The 22680-nt window shown below is 45.6% G+C and overlaps 1 protein-coding gene across 5 annotated transcripts in view; it reads right to left on the minus strand.

The window, feature by feature from the left end:
- The window catches only part of CDPMEK (4-(cytidine 5'-phospho)-2-C-methyl-D-erithritol kinase), a 39953-nt gene extending 17944 nt beyond the window's left edge, over nucleotides 1-22009 (minus strand). Inside the window, exons 1-2 of one of the 5 annotated variants that reach the window (XM_086512878.1) lie at nucleotides 21725-22009; nucleotides 21470-21559 (exon numbers count right to left, since the gene is read on the minus strand). In XM_086512878.1, coding sequence (XP_086369004.1) covers nucleotides 21470-21559; nucleotides 21725-21901 — 267 coding nt within the window. In that variant the 5' untranslated portion in view covers nucleotides 21902-22009. Of the gene's footprint in view, nucleotides 1-21039; nucleotides 21083-21469; nucleotides 21560-21724 lie in introns of those variants that run through there. The other 4 variants (XM_086512880.1, XM_086512879.1, XM_086512882.1 and 1 more) reach the window with 4 other exon arrangements.
- Between the last annotated feature and the right edge of the window lie 671 nt (nucleotides 22010-22680).

The following is a 22680-nucleotide window of genomic DNA, read 5'->3' on the forward strand; positions in this document are numbered from 1 at the left end:
AGAGAGAGAGAGAGACGACACACGACACGAAGTGGCGAAATTCCACCCCAGAGAGTATTGGCCCCAAACCTTGGCGCCCCTTTCGGTATTTCTTTATATTACTATTGATTCGCAAAGTACAACGGCTGGGGAGCACCTGCTCTACAATCTGTGCGCTAAAAAGTGCCAGAGAGGGCCCCCAAGGCTCATATTTACAGGCCCAAAGCCTAAAAGCATCAAATATGAAAAGCTGACCCAAAAAAAACACTTTCCTAAAATTTTGGGATTTCCCTAAAAATCCGCTGCGAATTCTGGAACGTCCGTACAGGTGCCACATCATCATATTTTGATGTGCAAAGCCTTTTGAGCGTGTTCTGCTTTCTTTTTAATGCCTTTATGTCACTTGGGGCCCCATCGGACGAGGTCCCCATAAGTTGGTAGGACTTCTTCTTCTGTTACTTGTTTTCTTAGGGTTTCTAGAATTAGGGTTTGCAGTTTTAGGGTTAGGGTTTTTGGCAGAAATTAGGGTTAGGGTTTCTGCTCTCAAGCAACCACATCATCTGTAAGTTGGCTCCATTCTATAGGCTTTTGACACGTCAGCAGTTTGTTACATCTCTCCTTCTTGAAAGAGAGTAATCGTCCGGGATTACAGCATATCTGCAAAACAACTCAAGTTAGCTCAAAAATTTCCGAGGGACATTCCAAGGGACAATCAATTTGCTCTTTTTATTAAGGAGTTAGCTTCTCCTTTCTGCTCTTTTGATCAAGGAGTTAGCTTCTTCTTTCGACTGTTTTGATCAAGGAGTTAGCTTCTCCTTTCTGCTCTTTTGATCAAGGAGTTAGCTTCTCCTGTCGTCCAGATCGGAGCTTTTGATATTCCGGCGTAGTAAAATTAGCCATCACACCCAGACCGTACTGATCTTCCACGGGTGTCTTGATGCACTAAAAGTACATCCCCAGGCAATCTCATCCAATTAGGAATATTCAATAGTTGGCACATCACAATGCAACACAAATGCTTACATATGCATGTTACAAGACATAGAAACATAAAGCCGCCGATGAACACTCCCCCCGCAAATAACCATCCAGGTCCGGGCCATGAGCTGTTCAACGACTCCCTCATCACTCCTCCCGCAAATAACCTAAAAAGGTCCGGGCCATGAGATATAGAGGCCTTTTACAACCAAACGCCCCCTAGACCGTAGCCTGCGTCGTTTGGAGGTGCTGAGAGTAACCACTGCTCAGACTTCTTAATACTCCTCCCGCATAACCATCCAGGTCCGAGCCATGAGTAACAACAACAATACTCCCCCTGTAAATAACCACAAGGGTCCGGGCCATGAGTAACAACAACACTTTTCAATCATTCAATACTCCCCACGCAAATAACCACAAGGGTCCGGGCCATGAGTAACAACAACACTTTTCAATCATTCAATACTCCCCACGCAAATAACCACAAGGGTCCAGGCCATGAGTATGAACAAGCATTCTCAAACATAATTTCTCAGTACTCCACTCGGGAGTAAAATCACCAATCATTGACACCAGTATTAAAACCAGAGTCAAACAATTCAAATCGGCACCAAGAGAGGTTCAAAACAGATACCATCTGTCACAAAACGGGAGCGTACACGAGCACTTAGAAAATCTGAAAATTATAATACTTTGCAAACATGAGAGAAGGGAGAAGATCGACACAGTATTGGGGACCAGAAGATGGGCTGATCCCCCCCTTTTAAGAGTATTCTTTTATTCAGGGAGAATTCTTGTACAAGCACGAGCGTCGAGAACCCGAGGAAGCCCCTCCGTTCTCTAATCTTAGACCCGAAGGTCGTGCTTTCCCGTAAAGGGCTTGGGCACAAGGCCGTTCCTTCCCGTAAGGGACTTAGGTGCGAAGCCGTACTCCCCCGTAAGGGACTTAAGCGTGAAGCCGTACTTCCCGTGAAGGGCCTTCCCGTAAGACGGGAGATTCCTGCAAAACAAACCACACAGAGCAACAATTCTCAATGCGTATCAACACCTTATACCTGTCGCTTCTTGCTCGGAGAATCGACCTCCGTACTCAGTCGTCACGCGAACACTTGCAGTTTCCGTCGCCAGTCTCTGCTCCAAAATCCTAGCGCTAGTGCTTTTCTGTTGCTTCCGGCTCTGCCAAACTAAAACGCTAGCTACCCTTTTATAGGGTCTGACACCCGGCAGGAATAGGGGTCCAAAAGCAGAGCTTGGTGCTCCTAGAGAGAGGAGAGAGAAAATCGTGTTTTCTAGAGAGAGGAGAGAGAAAATCGCGTTTTCTAGAGAGAGGAGAGAGAGAGATCGCAAATCAGCCCCCTGCCTTGGTTTTAGCGCTTGTTTTCTTTATAAGAGCCTGGCTTGCTTTATTTTATTAATAAAAGCCTGGCCACTTAAAAACTCACTCAGTTAGTGAAAACAATGCTACACGGACACATTCCAGGCGTCCCCGGGTGCAGGACACGACACATATGCAATGCAGACACAGACTCCTCGCGGGAAAACATCTGTCCTCCCGCGACTGTTCCTACTTTTCGTAGAAAGATTCATCCAACCCATCTTTATTCTTGTGCTTGCGTTCTTACGCGTATTTTCTTACTCAGTCCGGATTTCTCCTTAGCCTACGGAATGCCCCCTTACTGATGCACCCGTCACCCATCATGTGACGCATCAGGGGCACTCGTAACCCGGCCCTTTCCACCGAACTTACGGAAACTCCTTCGAGATGTTTACCGTCACCCATCAAATGACACATCAGAGTTGTCCGTTCCTGATGGCAGTTCTTGTAGCTACAATCTTTTAACAATTCTTAGTGCACATAATAAAATATCATAAAAAAAGAGATTAATCATTAAAAATAAGAAAATAGTCCAATTAGCAACATCCCTCTGGCTTCTAAACAGTTGACCTCAACTGTAATGCTTGGACATATACCTCCAATATCTCGGGATAAGCTGCTAATTCCTCCTACGTCATCCACTGAGCATCTAGATTCGAGCAGTTCTTAAACTTAACCAAATACTTCCGTGTTATCTTTCCGGATTTGAGAGACCGCTCTGATGACTTACTATCTGCTCCGGTTGGAGTATTTCTTCTGTTTCCTCAACCTCGGGAGGTTCCTCAGCACTAGGCTGGCTCGGAGGCGGTCCCACATACGGCCGGAGTAAACTGAAATGGAAAGCATTATGGATCTTCCAATTAGGCGGTAGCTCTAATCGGAAAGTGACATCATTCACTCGCTCAGTGATCTTAAACGACCCATAATAACGGGTAGAAAGTTTTACCACTTTCCCCTTATGAGACGCTTGTTTCTTAAGTCTTGCCTTCTCAAACTTGAGTAAGACTAACTGTCCGACTGTTAAGTCTAGATTCCTTCTGTGCTTGTCTGCAGCTTTCTTATGCTTTTCCTGAGAGCGTAGGATAGCTCTCCTAACTTGCCCGTAGGCGGTGTCCAAATCCCGGACAAATTCATCTGCTGCAAAGATCTTATCCTTAGTTAAAAGGATGGGTGGAAGCAAAGGCTTACCATAAAGAATCTCAAAAGGTGCTTTCCCCGTCGATGAGTGTATGGTATTGTTATACGCATACTCGACAAGAGGCAAATATTTCTCTCAATCAGATTGCCGGTCTGACACATAAGCTTTTAACATATCCAATACTATGGAATTGGCTATCTCACTTTGCCCGTCCGTTTGAGGATGGTAGGCAGATGAAAAATTCAGCTTTGTACCAAGATTATCCATCAAGGCACGCCAACAATTTCCTGTCATGCGAGGATCTCGATCACTCACAATAGACTTAGGCATTCCATGATGCTTAAAGATCTGTGCTAGAAAGACCCTAGCCATATGATCTGCTTTGATCGTTTTCTTGACTGGTATAAAGTGTGCTTGCTTGCTAAACCTATCCACAATGGTCCAGATCACGTCATTTCCAGTCTGAGTTCTAGGGAGGTCCATGATAAATTCCATGGCAATACTTTCCCAAGGTTCATTAGGCACAGGCAAAGGTTGTAGCAACCCAGGCGTCTTATGCCGATCATACTTCATAGCAAAGTGAATTTTTCCTACCAGACATACACTTTTTGGGACACATTGTGTCAGCAGCAGGAGTGCAAATGGACCCGGCCAAGATAGAGACTATCCGTGATTGGCCCGATTTGAGGAATGTCCATGAAGTTAGAAGCTTCTTGGGACTCTGTTCGTACTACAGGCGGTTCATACGAAAGTTTGCAGAGGTTGCTTCCCCTTTGCATACCTTGACACAGAAAGAAGTACCTTTTTTGTGGGGACCCACAGAGGTGACTGCCTTTCGGACATTGAAAGAGAAATTGACTACGGGACCTATTTTGACTTTGCCGGACTTGCAGAAGTCATTTGAAGTATATTGTGATGCTTGTGGTCGTAGTCTGGGTGCGGTCTTGATGCAAGAAGGCCATGTCATAGCTTACGAGAGCCGTTTGTTCTCTAGGCCGGAGATGACAGCACAGATCTATGAGAAAGAGCTTTTGGCGGTTATCCATGCTCTTACTCAGTGGCGGCATTACCTACTCGGAGCGGATTTTACTGTCTTTACAGACCATCAGAGTTTGCGCTACTTCTTGTCACAGAAGCAGCTTTCGGAAAAGCAGATGCGATGGGCGAACATCTTGTCACAGTTCCACTTCCAGATTGTCCATGTGCAGGGACAGAAGAATGTGGTGGCAAATGCTTTGTCTCGGAAACCGTTGGTTCTGGCTGTTTCCGCGATACATCATAGGAGCTTCGAGGATATGGTCGATCAATATGCCACAGATACAGATTTTGCATATATTTTCACACAGATACGGGATGGGGAGACAGTAGCTGGATACTCCCTTCGGGAAGGCTACTTGATGGAAAAGACTATGTTGTGCGTTACACAGCCGTTGAGGGAAAAGGTTATGACTGAATGCCATTGTCCAGCTTTTACGAGTCACCGTGGCATTGCTACCACCATGAAAGGGGTAGAGAGATACTTCTTTTGGCCGTGACTCAAAAAGGATGTGGAAGAGTTGTGCGCAGTATGCCAGAAGGTCAAGTTTGACAGGCATAAGGCACAGGGATTGTTACACCCTTTACCCATACCCACCCGCCCTTGGGAAAATATTGAAATGGATTTCATTTTTGATCTCCCGAGAACACAGAATGATCACGATCATTTTCCAATTACATGGCACGTTTGAGACGATTGTCTCCGACAGAGACCCCAGATTTATGAGTTTGTTTTGGAAGGCAATTTTGGAGAACATTGGCACGCAGTTGCAGTTCTCGTCATCGTTCCACTTGCAGACTGACGGGCAATTTGAGATTGCCAATTCAGTGATTTTAGATTTATTGAAGTCTTGTATCTCGGATCAGAAGACTCAATGGGAAAAGAACTTACCTTTGGTGGAATTTGCCTACAATAACACGATACACTCTTCGACGGGGAAGACGCCATGTGAGATTGTTGAAAGTGCTACGAAGGTTCCATCCTTCCTCAGCACAAAAGATTAGATATTTGAAGCGGATGAATATTCGCGAGATTTGGATACGCCTTTTGCCAAGGTTCGCGAGACCTTGCAGGAGTCTCAAGAACGACAGAAAAAGGCAACGGATCGCCATCGTCGCGACTTGAAATTGAAGGAGAATGATTGGGTGCTCTTACGTTTTGAGAAGGCACGCCTACGAAAGAAAAAAGGGAAAGGAGAGGCTTTTTCCAAAGCTTAGTATGCGATACTACGGACCTTTCCAGATCACTGACAAGATAAATGATGTCTCCTTCCGATTGAAACTGCCAGATACTTGGAGGATTCATAATGCATTGCATGTGAGTCTCTTGAGCCCTATTAAGGGTGATGTGCCTGATGATGGGGAGCCTGATGAGCAACCCGAAGTGGAAGAAAACGAGGAGATCCTTGTTCTTGAACAGATTTTGGCACATAACGATACGAAGAAAGGTAAAGTCCGAAGGCGGTTCTTGGTTAAGTTCAAGAACTTTCCTGCATTTGATGCGAAGTGGATGGAGGAGGAGGACCTAGCAGATACTCCTCGGATTGTGAAACTTTACCTCGATGTTTTGGTTTAGCATAGTCTACTCCAAACGGAACCCAGAATTCAGCTTGGCCGGAGATCTGGTGCAGTGGGATGCACAAGAGGGGAGTCACTCCGCTCCTTTGTCAACAGATGCCTCGATTTTGATACTAAAGTCACTGATGTCTCTTTGAGCTTCAGGGATACTGAGAGCTGACAGTATTCTGCTAGATGACTTTATGAAATGGAATTCCTGATAATGATACTGATTTGTTCTTGACTTCTTGTGAGTGCAGGAACTGATAGACGAAATGACTGCAGCATTTTGGTCTGATTGATCTCGAATAGACATGGTTGCAATAGGGGTTAGTCAATCGGACATCGATGAGGTCCCGATTGGACCTAGATGTGATAGCTAGCTACATTGCCGATAAATCATGGTCTAAGATCCGAATGAATGTTGAATGTCATGTGATGTCCTGTGATGTCTGGTGATGTCCTGTGATGTCGTGTGATGTGACTGTCGATTTTGTACATGTGCTAGATGTGTGTTCCTAGTACGTAGGTACTAACAGTCAGTGTCTGCTAAGACGGTTTATGGCTTTTGTCGGTTTTGCAAGCGTAATCGCGGTCGATTACAATGCTTTCAAGAGGGGGGTATGTCACAAAGTGATGACGTGGCAGACAACAGAAACCCTAATTTCTGCCAAAAACCCTAAAATTCCTGCAAACCCTAATTTCTGCCAAAAACCCTAATTTCCGGAAATCGCGGAGGCTATTAATTAAAATTATTTTTAAAAAATGAAAATGATGAGCGACACGAATTTTTCTTTTTTTTTAAAAAAAAAAGAGAAAAGACTCTCTAAGAGAGAGAGAGAACTGATGCTTTTTATTTTAAAAGCTTTTGGGGCTCTGCTTTTGGGCATCCCTTGTATCTTTAAATAAGTGGTAAGGGCTTCACTTCTCAGAGAATCTGGACGCAGAGTCTAAGAGTGAACCCCGAGCCACTCTCTTGTACTTTGATGATTGATTAATACAAAAAGAAATACCGAAAGGGGCGCCAGTCTTTGGGCCAATATCTCTAGGCACGGAACTCCGCCGGGCCAGTGCAAATCTATTGTGATCTGTGAATTGTTTTGAAGTGGTTATTTGGTGTTGTCGCGGTTGATTCTTGACTTGGAGTGTCCAAGTCTGTTACAGATGGTGTTCCCAAGTTGCCTTACGCTCTGACACATAACATTTGAGCAGGTCCAGAACTAGAATTTGCCTCTTCTGACTGTCCATCAGTTTGCGGATGAAACGAAGAAGAGAACTTTAGCGTAGTGCCCATGTTCTCAAACAATGCCTTCCAGAAAAGACTCGTCATACGTGGATCCTTGTCACTAACAATTGAGTGAGGCATCCCGTGGTATTTAAAGATATTGCTCATGAATATCTTGACCATGTGTTCTGGCTTTATCTTCTTCCTCACAGGAATGAAATGGGCCTGCTTATTGAACCTACAAATGATAGTCCAAATCCCATCATTGCCTGTTTGCGTTCTTGGAAGATCAAAGATAAAGTCCATTGCTATGCTTTCCCATGGCCTATCAGGGATCGGCAATGGCTGCAACAATCCCGGTTGCTTTTGTCTGTCAAATTTGACTTTTTGGCATACTAAGCATGATCTTACAAATGTGTCAACATCTTGACGTAAAGTTGGCCAATAGAAAAATGCCTCAACCCCTTTCACTGTCGCATCAATTCCACGATGCCCAGCATAAGGTGGAGCGTGACTTTCCATCAAAATCTTTGGCCGTAACTGTTTAGTAACGCATAACTTTCCATGCATCATGAGAAAGTCATTCTTAAGCATTTAGTGCTCATGATGTTGCCCATCAACAAGCTGGTCATAGATCCTTGCAAAATATGAATCTTCAGCATATCGTGTCTTCATTTCGTCTAGTTCACAATGGTACGGAATTGACACTGGTGAAATTTGGAGCTTTCGTGACAACGCATCAGCCACCACATTCTTTTTCTCTTGCACATGCACAATCTGAAAATGGAACATTGACAAGATGTTTGCCCATCGCATGTGCTTCTCAGACAACTTCGTCTGTGTGAGAAAATATCGCAAGGTTTGATGATCCGTTTGGCCAACAAAATCAGCCCCTAGCAGGTAGTGTTTCCAACTAGTGAGAGCATGAATTACTGCCAGCAATTCTTTCTCATAGACTTGCAAGTTCCTTTCAGTCTTCAAAAGAATTCTGCTCCCATATGCGACTACTCGGCCATTCTGCATTAGAACTGCACCAAGACTATGGCCACACGCATCACACTGAACCACAAAAGGTTTTGAAAGATCTGGCAAAATGATTACCGGATCCGAAGTCAGCTTCTCTTTCAAGTGTTTGAACGCTAAAATTTCCTTGGCTGTCCACTTGAAAGTAACTCCTTTTCCTTATAGTGCATGGAGTGGAGAAGCAATCTCAGCAAAATTTCGGATGAACCTCCTGTAGTAGGAACATAAGAATAGAAAGCTTCAAATGTCATGTACGGACTTCAAGTCTGGCCATGACCTAATTGCTTCCACTTTAGCGGGATCCATGCGTACCCCATCCTTTGAAACAATGTACCCAAGGAAATGGATTTCTTGCAAAAAGAATTCACTCTTCTTCGCATTATGAGTAGCCTGTTCTTACGTAACTCATTGAAAACTGCAATCAAGTGATCCCTATGCTCCTCTTCGGACTTCGAATAGACAATCATGTCATCAAAGAAGGTACCCACGAAGTTTCTATGTGGTCTAAAAATTATGTCCATCATTCTATTAAACGTGGCAGGAGCATTTGTGAGACCAAATGGCATGACAAGAAACTCATAGAGACCAAATGTTGTCTTGAACGCAGTCTTATGGACATCTTCTGGCCTAACGCGTATCTGATGGTAGCCACTCTTTAGGTCTATCCTTGTAAACAATGACGCTCCCTCAAGCCGATCAAGAATGTCATCTATCCTCGGTATGGGGAACCTGTTCTTGATGGTATTCTTATTCAAGGCGCGATAGTCAATGCACATGCGCCATGAACCATCCTTCTTCTGCACTAAGAGTACAGGTGAACAAAAAAGGGGATGAACTGGGTTGAATCAGCCCCTTCTCTAAAAGCTTGTTGACCTGACTCATAATCTCTTTCTGTTGGGCTGCACTAACCCTGTATGGTGGTCTATTCGGTGGACTAGAACCTAGCACAAGATCTATAGTATGATCCTCAGGTCTCTCAGAAGGTAACTCCCCTGGCAAAGAGTCTGAAAAACAATCACTTAAACCACTCAAAAAAGTTGACCTGTCTTTATCTAAGGTAGACAAATTAGATACAACTTGGGGTACTTCTTTTGCAAAGATCAAGTACGCAGAAAGATGATTCTTTATTACAGATGAAATAGCAGAAGCACAAACAACTGGAACAGACTCGCCTTTAAGCTTTACATCAAGAACATGAGTCTTTCCTCTATGTACAAGGGTAATCTTTTTGTTGTAAGTATCCACCATAGCATGCAACCTGTAACACCATGGGATACCCAGTAACACATCACAGCCCTCAAGTGGCATAATATGAAATTCTTCCGCATCCACATAGCTCTGAATGTGCAGACGAAGCTTTCCCAAAATGGGAGTAACAGGCTCTGAATGACCTCGGCATGCCAAACCTGCTTCCCCTATCATACCCATCTCCTCTGCACGAATGCCCGACTTTGATGCCAATTCTGGTGATATGAAATTTGCACGGGCTCTTGGATCAAAGAAAACCAGCACTGTCTGGTCTCTAACTTTGCCCCAAGCTCTGCACAGCTCCGTGGCATCTGTGTTTGGCTGGTCTCCAACCAAACCTGGAACAAGTCCTGCACTTGGCTTTGGCTTCTTCCCTTTATGGTCTGACTTGTCATCCTTATCCTGTGACTTCTTCTGTGGGCATTCATTTGCAAAATGTCCTTCCTGTTCACAAATGTAGCATTTCTTGGCCTCCCTAAGAGCTTTCCTTTCTTCAACAGTTTTGCCAAAAGCCTTTTTTGTCCTTGTCCTCGTCCCGAAGAAGACTTACACTGCTTCTTTGACGTATCACCTTCTTCAGTGGAGGGCTTCTTTGTGGGAGGCTCAGAAGGCTTTGCTGCAACATTGCCCTTGGATGAAAACTGTTTGCCTTGGGACCCTTTCTTGTGGCTATTAAATCCATCGGAATCTCCCTTCGAGAGATTGCTGGCCACTCTTGCATTCTCTATCAACTGAAACATATTCATGACAGTAGTCTTTGGGCAGTAGTCCCTGATTTTCTTGGGCAATCCGCAACAGTACTTCTCAATTTGTTCTGACAATGGCACAAACCTGTAAGAGGTGACTGTTTATTGTACTCTTCCAAATTCGCACACTGTTTAGCATTCAACTCGTGCCATTCTGTCATCACATCCACTTCAAAAGTGTTTGTCAACCATGCAGGCACAAAAAGCTGTTTGAATTGGACCCACGTTGTTGGGGCTTGACCCTGGTTCAACAGTGCGGTCCACCATTGAAGCGCATTCCCTTTCAAGAAAGTGGCAGCCTTGCGTATCTTTGAAGATTCCGTGAAGTTTCCTCCAGCATAAGCTGCATCGAACTGCTGTATGAAGGTCAAAGCCTTCAATTGATCCTCAGTTCCTCTGAAAGTTTCAAACTTCACTTCCTGCCCACCTTCCTTGTAATCCTTAAGCTGACTCAAAGGAGCCACATTATCATAAACAGGTGCCTGTAACAGTGGTGCTCCATGAGTGTTCATTCCAACACTGGCATAAACTGTTTTCCCTGTCATATCTGCATTTTGTACGTATGGCTGCGAAAAACCAGCCATACCAAATTGTGTTCCAGGCACTCGAAACTGGCCATAGGCACCCTGGAAACCTGGTTGGACACCCATGTTCGCGTACACAGGGTTACCCATGCTTGTTTGCATTGTCCCGAACACATTTGCTGGCATATAACCTGTGGAAGGGCAAGCCATAGCTTGAAACACTGAACCACCTCCAAAATAACCAGGATAAGTATTAGGTAATGGAAGGGTCTGACGCATAGCGTGTTCATTACTCCCTTGACCATTCACAAACTGTTCTTGTCCAGCTAAAGCAAGTTGCTTTGGATCATTGGACACCGCTAGTTGCTCAACCACATGGGCTTTCCCTCGAGCATCATGAGTCCTCTGCGCATTGGAAATCTCCTTTTCCTGCAACGGCTCAGTCATGCCCTGTGTAGGAGGCTGAAAACCCCGTGTCGTAGCCTGTAAGAACCCCTGCATCCTTGGGTTGTTGGCCAACTGCTGAAACATGTCCATGCAGCAACGCAGTTGAGTTCTAAACAACATGCCCTCTTCTTGAAGAGTTGAAGGAACTTTCTCCATGCCATGTGAGGAAGATCCCTCTTCAGGTATTTGGTCTCTCTTCTCTGCCATAACGATAAGCTCTGTGTTGCTTTCACCCACAACAATCCACGTTGCACTTTTTGAAGAAAAAGTGACTATCCCGTCGATGGAACCATATAACCGGCCTTTACAACGTAGAGGGCGGTACTATTTCAATTACCTGTTAACTTTACACAGAGCACTGAGAAGGGAAGAGAACACAGTTGCGTCCAACGACTAGAATGTCACTACGCACACGAGACCGACACCCTGTAGGCCCCAAAGACTGGCGCCCCTTTCGGTATTTCTTTATTCAAATTAAGGTAGACGATCCAACCACTTAGCACAAGCTTTCACAAAGCTGTCCAAACCTAGCGAGGGCTGAAAACGCAGGTTTTCGACCTGATTTTGGCAACATAACGGCGCAAAAATCCCTATAGGTCAAAAGCACCTGTCTAGGACGGATTCCCTTGCTATCTGGAAGCTTTCTGGTGAGCTGTCACACAAATTCAGCGGGCTGTAATACGCTGTTTTTCACTACCGGGTGCCTAAAAGCCTGTACACGCATCCCAAGGCTCTCACGAGGCTCCCCCAGTGTTCCCTTGCAGTTTAGGTGCGAAACCCTAAACCTGCAGAAAAACACAGCAGGCTGTAATTCGCTGTTTCGGATTGTTTTTAGTGGATCGAACACGCCTATGCGTGTCCCAAGGGCTCCCGCACACAATGGGACAGTTCCCCTGTGAATTGGACGAGTTTTCATGTGAGAAAACTCCCCAAACTCGCAATCTTTCGCGATGGAACTGTGCGTACCTGTGGGGGATTAGCAATTAGCTAATCCGGTTCCTATTCAGAAGGCTCTTGCCTTGGCAAACGCGCATAAACCCCTAGAACTGTACATGTTCATCTGAGTAGCCCAACTAGTGGGGCATTACCATATGTGCCAAAGGGGAGAGAGAGATGCACAAGAGCAAGTCATCGCGCTACATGAGACAGAGGAGAAGGCAAGCTTTCCATTAAAGTTGTAGACCTGCACCCACTGCTCATACACACACTGTAGCTCACTTATGAGTCAAATCAGCCTCCTCTCTCAAATTGGGCGCCCCCTCTTGCTGATGGAAGTGGAAAACTGCACCAAGAGCCGCCATGTGTCCAGTTTGCCCCTTTTGAGTTAATTCTCTAGTTCCCATTGACTTATAAAGTTGTAAGTGACTTTCCGAGTGGCCCAGATTTCATTTGGCGCACACAGGCTTCCATACTCATCAGAATTCAGTGCTAACTGGTCCGACCAGTTCCAGACTGACTGACCTAGACTCCCGCTGTGAGAAACCTATTCGGCCACAGCCGTTTCACACTGGCCATGCAATGTCCACTTGCACCTTTTCAAGGGTTCCGGGGAAAACAAGTAAAAATAAAAACAAATAAAAATATCTAGTACTTATTTACGGAAGGCAACAGGAAAAATACACCTCCTGGTGACAATACCTCACATAATAATTCAAATAGCTGGGCGAAGATACCTCACATAATAATTCCAATAGCTCTGTCTGCTCTTTTGTAGGACCGGTATGCTTTCACAGAAGCACACGCCTAATGCTCTGATACCACTGTCACAAGACGGGAACCACATGCCAATAGAAAAGAACAGACTGAACAGACTTTTAGCACTTCAATAACAACTGAACTGAGAGAGAGAGAGAGAGAGACGACACACGACACAGAGTGACGGAATTCCACCCCAGAGAGTATCGGCCCCAAACCTTGGCGCCCCTTTCGGTATTTCTTTATATTACTGTTGATTCGCAAAGTACAACGGCCAAGGAGCACCTGCTCTGTAATCTGCGCGCTAAAAAGTGCCAGAGAGGGCCCCCAAGGCTCATATTTACAGGCCCAAAGCCTAAAAGCATCAAATATGAAAAGCTGACCCAAAAAAAACACTTTCCTAAAATTTTGGAATTTCCCTAAAAATCCGTCGCGAATTCCAGAACGTTCGTACAGGTGCCACATCATCATATTTTGATGTGCAAAGCCTTTTGAGCGTGTTCTGCTTTATTTTTAATGCCTTTATGTCACTTGGGGCCCGATCGGACGGGGTCCCCATAAGTTGGTAGGACTGCTTCTTCTGTTACTTGTCCTTCTTAGGGTTTCTAAAATTAGGGTTTGCACGTTTTAGAGTTAGGGTTTCTGGCAGAAATTAGGGTTAGGGTTTCTGCTCTCGGGCAACCACATCATCTGTAAGTTGGCTCCATTCTTTAGGCTTTGACACGTCAGCAGTTTGTTACACCAGATTCACCCTTAAAGGAAAGTGCAAGTATAGACCCATGGTAGTCACCCACAAGACAATATAACTATCAGCTCCATCATGCATAGTATTGACTAAATACCACGACATCCCCACTAATGTCGTCAATGCCCAATAGTGGGTGTAGAACTAGGTACTAACATATGCTTCCAAACACAACACACACCACACGTACACACACATGACCATACATCAACACAGAGTTCAGCGTACTGAGTTTCTGTCATGACTCCGGAGATCAAGGGCAGACTCAACCATAATGAAGCCTAGCACTAAAAGAAGCGTTAAATCGAAAAAATTAACACAAAAATGAGGTAGTTGATAGGGCATATGCCATGGGAAGAAGGTATGTCTACAGAAGATTTGCTTGCTTTGCGCATTCGCCAACTTGAGAGGCGTCAGGAAGATATTGAACAGGCTAAAGTAAAGCGTAAAGAAGCAAGGTTAAAGAATAAAGCAGCATTTGATAGTAAGCACAGACTACGACCTCAGGCTATTAAAGATGGGGATTGGGTCCTTGTATATGACAATAGCGTGGAGAATCAGTACACTGCTATGCGAAGGATGGTTAAACAATAGTTTGGACCATATGTAGTACTTCATGTTTATGATAATGCGATCTATAAGTTATGTGAGCTTGATGGCACTGAGCTCAAGGTGCCTATTGCAGGAAAGAGAGTTAAGTTGTTTAAGCAACAAGAAGGTGAGATTAATATTGAAGATTTCAACACAGATCAAGCTCCTGAAGATAATGCTATGTATGCATCAAACGACAAGTCTGATGATGCTTCTTAAGTGCAGTTGGCACAGACCAGAGGCTGTGCACGTTCAGAGGGGGTGGATGTCGTGCAGCTCCGCTCCCATACTAAGAAAGATACCAGAAAAATGCACGTCGAGCTTATTTGAAGCTTACCTGATTCTTGAATATTGTTCAGGGCTTGGTAATAGGCCAAGTTTAATGCTTTATGTATGCCAGATGCGGCTTTAAAGGGCCAATAGATGCCTCACTGATGCTAAAAAGGAGTCTTCTTGAAGTGATTACAGATGGGAATGGTCTAGAACTGCAGTGCTTGGAGTGCTCTATCGGCCTGTCTTTACGGCTCGTCGATTGGAGCTACGGCGAAGAAGTTATGGTAGTTTGAAGTTTGAGTCAATTGCAGATCCGTACCAGATTGGACAACTGCATCTGAGAGGTTTGAGATGAAGTGAATGCACACGCATGAAGTGCTCACTTTGGAGAGCGCGTCGGTCTTTTCAGATCAGTGATCGGAGTTATGGTTACCAAGATATCGCCAAATTAAATTTCACCGAGAGCCAGTTCCGTACCAGTCTGGTCGGCTCGATCGGTGTGCCATCTGGCATTTTTTAAGCTTCAACCAAGGAATGCCGGAAAATGATGTTGTGCTTGGTAGTGCTTTAGTTGAGTTGTATGCCAGATGGCTAATGGAGACACACGTGCTTTGGAAGTTAAATATGTTAGATGTGGTGCCCGTACGAAAGCACATAAGGTTTTTGATGAGCTTCAGTTCAAAAGTGTCGTCTCTCGGAGATCATTGGTTGCGGGAATGCCCAACACAGCTGTGGCAAAGAAGCTCTGGCTTGTTAACTGAATGCGAATGGAAGGTCTTTCGTCAAAATGCAATCACCTCTACTTGAATCTTGAGGGCATAAGGCACTATCCAAAGAGATTGAGATGGAAGAGATAATTCATAATGAGATTGCTCGACAGGGGCTGCTGGAGAAAGATGTTGTGCTTGGCAATGCTTTGGTCGATGCGCATGCCAAATGTGGTGCCTTAATGGAGCAAAGGACCAAAGGCTGCCCAAGGCAAGGGGCCTTAGGGCCGCCCAAAGAAATTAAAGGGTGTGGACAAAGGGAAAGTAGGAGGAAGAAAGGCGGCTGGCAGCGAGCAGACAGCGTGGAGGGGGGTGGAGAGGCTCGCGCAGGGGGGCCTGATGCTCGAATTGCGATGGCCTAGAAGCGAAAACAGACGCTCAGGCTAGGGCGACCCTGGCATCTTGCGGTAAACTCTTTAAGAGAGTCCAAAGCACTGGAGTCCCACTCCACTCTTTAGATCCAAGTAATGAACCTGTCCAAGAAGAGATCCAAGATCCTCTCCCTAAGTCCATGTAGATGCTCCTGTGTAAGCAATTGATATTGAGGTCAAGTGCTAAGTGTTTGTCCACCCAAGATGGTGGTGTCTTCACTAGAAATGTCGGAATCCCATATGCCATGAGCATGGCCATTTCTCGTGTGAACTCCTCTTATGAGTGCATATGTGTGTCCATAGCAAACCACAAGTCACAACCCCCTCTAGAGTGTGCAACCGCCGAATAATGGCTGGAATGAATGGATCTCCCAAGGATAGTACGCCCATAGATGATCAAGCCGACGTCGAAACTACCATCAACTACAACAGTTACTAAGAGACCGCACGGACCACCACCAAATGGTGTCCTGGCAGGAGGTAAATTCATCCTCTGTAATAAAACACAAACCATGTGGCTGCTGGCCTCTTAAAAACGCAACTGCAAGGTGATGAAAACGCTGCTGTCCAGCGATTTTCAGCGTGCTCATACGCGCCCGGCAAGGTCCAGAGCGGTGCAGAGGGTGTAGAGAGGTTTACTTCTGTGTGCAGAGCGGTGCAGAGGGTGTGGGGAGGGTTTACTTCTGTGTGCACAGCCGTCGGAGGGCTGAAAACAGAGAAAAAACAGCAGGTATGTATGGCTGAAATCTGTAGCAGATGACAGGCAATGCACCGGATGCAAAACCGGGAAGAAAGGCAAGATCCGAATGGGTATGGCTAGCTCTCCCCCTCTGTTGCGAAAACGCTGTCTTGAAACGCAGCAGATCCCAAAAACGCAGGTCTGGCTGAAAACACAGATCAAGCAGAGGGGTTTTCCGGTGACGAAAAGTCTGGGAATGGCCAGCGCTGGCTGCAGATCTGGTGATCGCCATGTTGATAGCAGAAAACGCAGGTTGAGAGGTGAATTTCCGCGATGAAAACTCTCCATATTTCATCGCTTGCCTGGCTTTTGCAAAATGATGGCAAATCTTTGTAGAAACACTGCGGATGGGCAGAAAACACTGGCTGATTTGATCCTTTGGGAGGAGAACCTCATGCTGATGGTGAAGCGTTGGTCCCATGGAGAGATTGAAGCTCTGATACCATGTGAGAATGCGCGTGTGCGGAAGAGAGAGAGAGAGAGAGAGAGAACACAGAGCGTTGTGTGTGGAAGAGGGGGCGATAAGCCCCCCACTGACCAGAGCAAAAGACCTATACATCTAAGATATCAGATAATAAGATGGGAACCCCCCAGCCCCACCAAGGGAGTCCATACTGGGCGGGCGGCCACCACAAACCTAGGCGATCGGACACAAGTGCAACCTATGCATGGGTGGCCAGCCTGGAGACATACCAGCCGTAGAAGTATTCCGTAGACCTATGTGAAGCAGCAGAGTGGTGTAAGTCTAACAATAGATAGTGTTCTTGTGGCACTGATGATAGCCCTAGGGTATAGCAATCACACTGGGTCTCCAAGGTTATCAGTTCGAGAAGAGACACTTGGTGAGAGATGTCCAAAGATTGCAAGTTGTAATCCGCTAGGGTTTCCGTGACAAGCATTTTAGGATACCCCTCTCTGCCAGAAGCTTGCAAAGTCCTTGGAGTGAGCGGCTTGGTAACTACAGACTTCTACCACTGCATGGCACTGCCTCTGAGAAAAACAGTGACTCAAAAAATCTTTGATCCTTCTCTCACAAGTGATCTTTATGGCTTATGCCATGTAAGACACAATGATGAAGACGGGAGCGCGCCCGATGCACGATGTAATAAGGGTGGGAGTGGCTAATAAGTCAAGGGTCGGGACACGAAGATATATACCTTCATAAGTTCATAATAGTCTGAACTCACGAATTATAAGAGGGAATAAAGCACTCATGAAACTATAAAAGCAAGGGACACGAGAGAAAATAAATAAATAAATCCCTAAATCACTTTATTTGCTACGAAACAAAACTAGATAGAAATGAACATTATTAACGTAGAATGTTTTTAGAAAAGGGAGCGCGCATAATAAGTTTACGCAGCTTACTTGGCTAAAACTTAAAACAAGTACTCAACTTTAAAAAGACTGAACAACTTGAAACACTTCAAATAACAACTGAACTGAAAGAGATGCACAACACACGAGACGGGGAGTGGCGAAGTTCCACCCAAAGAGAGCACTGGCCCCAAACCTTGGCGCCCCTTTCGGTATTTCTTTATATTGCTTGAACTCAATACAATGCCGGTACTCACGCTTTGCACCTTCACCCAGAAGCGTGCCACAGATTGACCCCTCTGCACATATTTAGAGGCGCTTGGCCTATGAAAAGCAGTTACATTAAAAGCTTCAAACTCAAAACAATTTGGCCCAAAAACTGGCGCTAAAAGCTGTCCGTGCTTAAATCACCGAAATCCATACACTTGCCACGTCAGCATCTGCCAGCGTAAAACGCGAAAATTCGTACAGGCTACCACATGGCACGTCAGCGCAAATCGCGGGCATCCGTACAACTGCCACGTCATCATCTTTTACGCAAGAGATTGAGTGTGTCTCGCTTGGTTTTAATGTCTCTAGTCACTTAGGCCCCACATCGGACAAGGTCCCATAAGTTGGCGAGAACTCTTCTTCAGAAATAGGCCACTCGGCAAGACCTTGCAAGTTGGTAAAACTTCTGCTGCTGCTTCTACTTCTTAGGGTTTGGGCCCCTCGGCCGGATTCTGCAGGTTGGATATGTTCTTCAGTGGCTTGACACGTCAGCAATTTGTGACAGACTCAGCACCGCAGCCAGAATGTGGGCAGATCGAGCATTCCACATGGTCCAAAGCATTATGCTGCATATTGTGGTGAAAATTGTGTTTCGTTGGTAGAAATCCAGCTGGTGACCTGCATCTAGGATCATCTATAGAGTAAGCAAATTGCCCCCCACGTCACAAACCCATCGTAGATGCCCACTCTAATCAAAAAGCAACAAACTGCCTACCACATTGGGTGCGCACATGGACAAACCCAGAAACAGAGTTTCAAAGACTCGGGTTCCAAAGTACATATTGGACAAGTTGGATCATGACAAGTGACTGCCGACCAAGTGCCTACAGGCAATCTAGCACAAGCTATCATCCACATGAAAAAACATATCTTGCGGCTGATCCAGAGGGTCCAGATGCAAGACCAAAACTATCGTTGGAAAGCTGGGAGGATGCGTTGATCCTGCCACACCATTGACTGGCGTGGACAGTGAGGTGGATGACGTCTTCGCAAAAGAAGCCTCCTCCCAAGGGAGACAATGTACTCTAAAAAGAATAGAGTGGTTACATCATCGCTGAACGAAGGCCAGTGCCACTCCCCACGATCACGGTCCAACTAAACAAGGGGCTTGCCGTGCCAAATCCATAGTCTCCAAAGTGGAGTCTCCTCAATAGTGAAAACAGGTTGACACATGATCTCCTCTCAAAAGAGCCTACAACTCCAACAGGCTGCCAATGGGCAGTCAACTACTGATCAGGGGAAACCTCACCCTGAAAATCCAATCTGATGTAACATCCATGATGGCCAGTCCCAGCGATGCTGAAGATTAGTCCCCTGCTGAGCAAGAATCGGGGCTCCTGAGAGGGGATCGAAATACACCCACCATTCTTGATGAGAAGGTAAAGAAGTCTATCCCTGGATGAAAGCATGCCAGTTGGGTGGAATGGCCTCATCAATCTTTCTCATACGGGAAGCAACCCCTCTGCAGATCCCGTGGGTTGCTCCAATAACCTGTGCCCCAACCAAGGAAGCATTTGGCCAACGGCGTCAAGGGCTTGATGGCCCATCATCCATTTAACCCAATCAATGTGAGTCCTCTTGCCTAGCTGACAGCCTTCTGCATCTGTCACACATGCATTCCATACAAGTGGCTGCCTCACTACCTCTCTCTCTCTCTCTCTCTCATTTGTCTCCCCTATCTACTCTCCTCTCTTCATTCCTTCATGGTATCAAAGAAACAAAGCTGAGGATTGCTTGGACACCCTACGATAGCTTTGGGAGGCTTCTACAAGAGGTTTCATCTCGATAACTTCTTTCAATCTTATATCAACCCTCAGTTTGAAGGATTCTCACGAAAAACCTTGTTTCTGCACACATCGTTGCACAGTTGGATTTTGTGGAGCTCTATCAGGAAAAATCAAAGCTGAGGTTTTTACGCAACCACCTTGTAGCTTCATTTTGCAAGCATTAGAGAGAATCTGACGCAAAAACTCATGTCTATTGCTGAATTATGCCAGGCAGCCGGCAGATCTGCCCCCCCTCTGCCCAAGCAACCCCTGTTTTGGTGGAAATCTAGACCGGATCTTGTATTTGCTTCGTCCTTTTTCCTCAGCCCCAGCATTTTTAGTTTTCAGCCTTGGATTCAATATCTGGACCGCAAAAGCGACCCCCAACAATTGGTGTTTGCCTGCATTTTCGTAATTTGCATCTGCATTTTTGTTGCTGTGCAACCCCATCGTACCTACCACTTATTCATTTTCAACCTTGGAATCATCCTCCGGACTGCAAAAGCAATTGGTGTTTTTATTTTGCATCTGTGTTTTTTCATCACGACCCCATACCTACCTACTCTTCATTTTCAACCTTGGATTCATCCTCTTGACTGTAAAAGTGGCCCCCTACAGTTGGCGTTTGCCTACGCTTTCGTAATTTGCATCTGCGCTCTTGTTGCTACGAGACCTACCAACAATTGTTTGGCCCCTAACCAGGCTAATGACTGTTGCCTAAAGTTAAAAGCTACTCCCGCCGTTGCTTTAGCGCACATCGGGCGCACTCCCATCTTCACCGCCTCTCCAACTTTGACCAGGCAAGTGGAGCATTTGAGGAGTTTTTTGGACTCTGGACTCTAGGAGGCAATGGATCTCATTGAACTATCGTTGGCGGTTCTCTCATTGAGGTATACTCATATTTTCAGCCTATAAACTTCGTTTTGGTCACATTCTCTATGGATCTGGTGTCTCTCCTAAATTTTGGCAGTCTCTGACATACATTGAAGGTTAATATCATCACCCGGTGGCGAGGCTTGTGAAATAGCATGTAGTGGAAAACAAAAGATTGAGGAAGGCATTTGGCATTTCGTTTATGTGAGCATTTATGTATGAACGACCACGACACAATTGCTTTGGACCTGAGTGGCAGCACCTATCGGTCTTATTCACCCATGCGTGACATGCCCACTGTCTGCATATGTGGGGTAGAGGAGCCAAATTAAGGTCGGTAATATTGAGAACACTCACCCTGATTGGAGGAGGTACTGACCACCATGGGAGCTTTGTCTTAAGGTTTCTACTCTTTCCTGGACATGATGATGCACCAAGGTAAGAGAGACGGGCAATCCGCAAGTAATGAACAAGAGGACCAACAATGGCTTCCATCTCATGGCAGGAAAGCTTTGATTTTTTTTATCATAATTGATGCTTAATGCGCCACCACATCAACTTGAGTCTCACAATCACAATCTGCATTGCACGTAGACTTGCAGCCTCTTAGTAACAACGTGAGCCCAAGCTTGCCTATTCAAAACTGTTCAAAGAAGCTAAAAACAATGTGATTTAGACGACTCAGTGATCAACCAAGCGCTTAGAATGATGAGGAGCAGAGATGGCACGATACGCCGTGCACATGACAGGCAAGGGAAGCATTACATGATAATTGAAATTCACGCACCTTGCAAGGAGAAAAGAGAGTTATATTGCGACGAGGATTGACAAGCTCACCGGCAAGCTGTTCAAACTTCGACCGAGGATCATAAACAATCTGTCAAGGAAACCCATTCCTTCAGTCAGCTGGATGTGTAACAGAAAACCCATCCGCTCAACAAACTGGATTATGGTGTGTGTGTGTGTGTGTGTGTGTGTGTGTGTGTGTGTGTGTGTGTGTGAGAGAGAGAGAGAGAGAGAGAGAGAGAGAGAGAGAGAGCACCTCGATCTGCTTCGAGGCGCCATTAGGGGCTGAGTCGCCAGAGGAAGCTCGAGGGGAGATAAAGAGAGCGGGAGAAGTGTGATAGCGGTGGGATAGGAAGGAGGAATGCAGAGAATAGAGGTGGGTAGCAAAAGAGGCAGACGAATGAGGGAGCGAGAGTAGCGAGGAAGTAGCCATGGCTTCTGCTGTTCTTTTCCCTCTCTCAGACCTCCACTTATTCGAGCGGCCTCTCAATTGAAGGACTTGCTCGTGCAATTGATCAGTTTTGTCCTCCTCTCTCCCCCTTCGTGTTGTCTTGAAAACACAGTATAATAGATTTTAGGAGCTACAATTTTTGTAAAAGAAAAGAAGAGGAGAATCTACACCTCATGCAATTTGTGAGTAGAAGGCTGATTGTAGCGTGAGAGAGAGAAAGAGAGAGAGAGAGAGAGGGAGAGAGCGCAAAAAGTACTTCAGGTTGGTAGCATGCATGGACAGGAATTAGCGACAATCCCTAAGCCAGCCACGAGCAGGACAGGTGCGAGCCAATCAGCTGCAAGTAGCAGGCAGAAGGCTGGGGGGGGGGGGGGGGGGGGGGGGGGGGGGGGGGGGGGGGGGGGGGGATGTTCTATTTCTTTAACCTTAGATCGAGGGATTTGCCAACAAGCTAAGAGTGTTCGAGTTGGCTACTATGTTGTCGAAGCGGTCAATGTTTAAGGGGGTTGGACTCGACTCTCGCGCGGAGATCTATTTGAATAGGGAGCCTTTCTCTAAGACTAAGGGCAAAGATGCCCTTGAGAATGGAAGCATCTTAATAATGAATGAATAAAAAGAGAGCGGAGCAGGTAGAAGGAGTATTGTGCACACACCAAAAAAATTTATGGAAAAATTACCAAAATATCCCTTTGTAGAAATTCCCAAAATACCACTCAAATTTCTAGAATTCCCAATATACCCTTGTATCATTTTGGGAAGGA

This window comes from Adiantum capillus-veneris, chromosome 5, assembly GCF_014529385.1.
Source record: "Adiantum capillus-veneris isolate H3 chromosome 5, ASM1452938v2, whole genome shotgun sequence".
Lineage (NCBI taxonomy): Eukaryota > Viridiplantae > Streptophyta > Polypodiopsida > Polypodiales > Pteridaceae > Adiantum > Adiantum capillus-veneris.